At 38.0% G+C, this 3,928-nt stretch overlaps 1 protein-coding gene across 1 annotated transcript in view; it reads right to left on the minus strand.

Moving 5' to 3' along the window:
• LARP4B (La ribonucleoprotein 4B) overlaps nucleotides 1–3,928 on the minus strand; it is a gene marked incomplete in the record, with an annotated part of 41,812 nt that overhangs the window by 12,575 nt on the left and 25,309 nt on the right. Inside the window, 3 exon segments of the mRNA XM_072412626.1 lie at nucleotides 10–120; nucleotides 1,287–1,390; nucleotides 3,361–3,497. Coding sequence (XP_072268727.1) covers nucleotides 10–120; nucleotides 1,287–1,390; nucleotides 3,361–3,497 — 352 coding nt within the window.

Genomic DNA, 3,928 nt, shown 5'->3' on the forward strand with positions numbered 1-3,928 from the left:
AAACATTACCTGTTGTGCATCAGCTTCTGATTCAAAAGTTATGAACCAATTGTCATTATAGGCAAACTCGCAATTGACAAATTTCGGCAAGTTCTCACCTTTGAAGAGGGCTTCTACATCCTAAAAAATTACAATGCTGTTGCATGATAACATCTTAAGTAGGGGATATCTCACTTAAAAGAAAACTACTTTTATAACCAATAGCTCTTGTAAACTGAACATACAGAAATGGAAAATAACTTTGCAAACAATTTTTTATTCTTCGACACCTGTCAATGTCCCAAACCAACACAAACACGGAATGGATTGTGTTCACTTGTATTTGTCTGCAAGTGTCCAGTGAAGGAGCGAGAACAAGGAAAACCTATGTTCCACAAAGCAGCTTTATTCAGTGTTTTCAGTTTAATATGTTTCTGTTACAATGCATAGAGAACACATCTCAGACTGCGAGGGAGATCACCATAAACACATGCAGATTTGCATTTTTAGTTTTGGCCTATCCGAACCATATGGGGTAAAGATTTGGTAGGATTCAGATCAGCCAAGACAAGTATAGAAACAGTAGGGAGAATTATAAATGTTCATAAGAACACAATATGTTTAAGGGGCACCACCAACAAAATCCAGAAAACAATTATAACACCTTAGTGTAATTTGCATAAAGACCACCTACAGATAACACATTTTGCATATTACAGCTTTAAGAGGATGACAATTTCTAAATCTGATGTGTCTGGCTAATGGCACTAAAAAAACAAAATCAAAGGGTATGTTTATAGATAACACTGCAGGCTGCAAACAAGCTCATATATGTTTCTTGGTAGCAATAGATATGGTAGCACTGGTTTTGAATTTACAGTTATCTAGCTCCAGACATTAATGTAATCTTTATAATGCAACAGCTGCTTTGCTCATCAATTTGTTGATCACAACATGCTGGCAGACAATAAATTCCCAAAAATAAAAATAATCAGTTCTACCAAGATAAGAAAGCTGTATCTCATAATCAAAACAGTAATTTTACGATGCAAAAAACACCTTTTTTGCAACATTTCGTGCCCCAAACATACATCTATTATGCAAAATGTTTTGATATAAATGCTTTGCATATTACTATCACAGCATAAAAAAACAGAGGAATATTTAAAGCATTCTATTAACTTGCAATGTTATATAGCAAATAACTAAAATAGAGTAAAACAGGAAAAAGTTTGCAGATCCCAATAACAAAAACAAAAAACTAAACAAACTTACAACAATAATTTACTGAAAGACCCTATTCTTACTTCTATAGGAGTAGACTCGGGAACTTCCCGTAAAATCACAATACAACGATTCTGATTCGGTCTTACTTTCTCTCCCTTTTCATCCACTTGGACTAAAGGCAAAGCTGAAATTAAAGGTAAGAAGAAATAGAATAAATGAGATACATTCAATTAAACAAAAAATTACACTAGGTTAAAAAGGAACTAAACCTGTGATACACACCTGTCCCTGTTCCCTCGAAGGCGTCAGCATCTTCTTATACATGTAAAGGATCTTCAGCCACCTTTATTGGCAGGGCCGCAATGACTCCACAGGGGTTCATTTCCGGCACGTGCAGGGTAAACCGGGAATGCAGGGAATCTTGCCAGCCAAAGCTGAAGCTGTGCATGCACAGCTCAGCCTTTTGACAAATACTCAGAACGATCAGATAGGTAGAAGGGTTTTTTGCAGAAGGGACATCGTATGTCTCTTTTTGCAATTAATGACCTGCCTGATGAAGATTTCTTGGAACCTAAGTTCTGCTTTAAATAGGAACCAAAATCAATTACTAAACTGCAGATTTACTTCATGGACTTTACCCACTTTTTTTTCATCCAGTGATCCTCTGAATAACACTTCTGGTCCTGGAGTAACATCAGAAGACTGTATTTCAAAGAAGGGCAATTCTGTCACCCTGGGTTGCACTAATGTGGACTCATCGTTAATATTTACAATTCATAGGGGAGGATGTTTTTTTGAAGTTCACATAAGATCGTTTAGAAAATGGATCGCACCGATATTTAAGTTTGGTGTACAACAGTGGTCCCCAACCTTTTGGAGCTTGCTAACCACTAAACTCACTGACTCTAAACGGCGAATGCGCAGGGAGCCGTGTGTCACAAAGGGGGAGAACCCCCCCAGAGTGACGTCATGATGCCAGAACCCAGTTGTGTTCAGAGCCACAACCGGCCACTGCCCTGAGCCATGTGATGCGTACGGCAGACGTGGTCCCCGGCTCTGGCCAGGCCTGGTGCCCCGTCCTTTTCCCGACCCAATTGGGGGGTGCACCGGCCAGAGCCGTGGCCCACCTGTCAGACCGCCGCAGACTGGGGGTTGGGGACCCCTGGTGTACAGATAGGGACAGGAATATTGGAATTCTTGCAAGATTAACCAGTACCTATCTATACTTTCAGAAAACTTACTTGGCTAAAAATGAAAATTAATGTAGCCACCACATTTAAAGACTAGTTAGTTGCAACACTAGACTTTTCGTACAATATCCTTAAAATCATTTTTAAGGCTTTCACATATATAGATTCTGTTTTTTTTATGTATTAACAGTAAAGATTTGTATATCAGCAATTAGAAACAGGGTAGATGTCTCACCATATAGACTCTTCCCAATTTACCTGTTGAGATAAAAATATGGCCACACAGGAAGCTCATTCCTTTACACAAATCAGCCGAATGAGACATACATTGTGAAGGAGCAGTTGAGATCCAACTACTGAATAGCCTGTGAAACCTTAAAATCTAAATAAAGCTCATAATTTTTTAATTTTGATTATTGCATAGACTAGTTAAGGTCTAGTTCCTGACCAGATACTCTAGCCAAATGTGTGCTATCAGATAAATTTCCCTTCACTTCCGGCCCCCAAGATCAATCAGAAAGCAGAAGATACAAAAAGCAAAAGTAAGGGAAGTTTTCTCACAAGAACAATTTTCCATTTAAAGATTATCTCCTACACCCTGGTGACATCCCAAAAATGTTAGATTTACCATCACTTTCTATATTATAGGCAGTGGGCTCTAGCACCAATAAAGAGGGTTGACACTTCCTTGAGATAAAGATATATATAAATTGAAAAAACACAAAAACTGCTTACGATTATAAGATGCTTATAGTCAACACAATACATCAGAGGGAGATTTCAGCTGTAAAAATGTCAGACTCTGGATGTGTTGGCTGAATGTATTAAAGGTAAAAACCTAATTAATCAATAACTCACTTCTCTGCAATAAAAGACAAGACTTTTTTTTTTTTAATACAATGGGTTAACAGAACCTTGTTTCTCTCAACAACACAGCACAGAAGGAAAAGTATAGAATACTTACATCTTAATACGTCAACTATTAAGTCCATGTCTGTGCTCAGCTTTTTGACATGGTCCAGATTTGCTACGGTCATTATTGGCACATATTGATCACTGTCCATTTGGGATATAAGGTACATGTCACTGGCAAGGTTCTCACTGTAGAGAAAACAAACATCAAATTTAAACACAAGAACATCACAATCCCTAAAACAGCCTTTCCTAAGCTTTTTCTCTTGGAGAAGCTTTAGAATAATTTTGGGATTACGCTTTAGGCATTTAGTGGGAAAAATGCTATTTGTAATGATGGTCAATTAGAACAATGCCCCCAATATATTAGCAGTCCCAATTTACAGATTGCTAAAAAGTTTCCATGAAGCTTGCTCTGCCAAGGGGTATTGGCCCCAGAACTATGCAGGCTTAATATTAGTGGAGGTCAGGCAGCCACAGTCAAGGAACTCCTCGTAACTTCTGGAGATACCCTAAAGTTTCTTGGCTGCTCTAGAGCAAAATTGTCACAAGTATAATTTAGAACTTTATATATGAATAAGCTGGGTGTGAACAAGGCAGGGAAAAAAGAAAAAAATGCC

This window comes from Pyxicephalus adspersus, chromosome 5 (genome assembly GCF_032062135.1).
Source record: "Pyxicephalus adspersus chromosome 5, UCB_Pads_2.0, whole genome shotgun sequence".
Taxonomy (NCBI): Eukaryota; Metazoa; Chordata; class Amphibia; order Anura; family Pyxicephalidae; genus Pyxicephalus; species Pyxicephalus adspersus.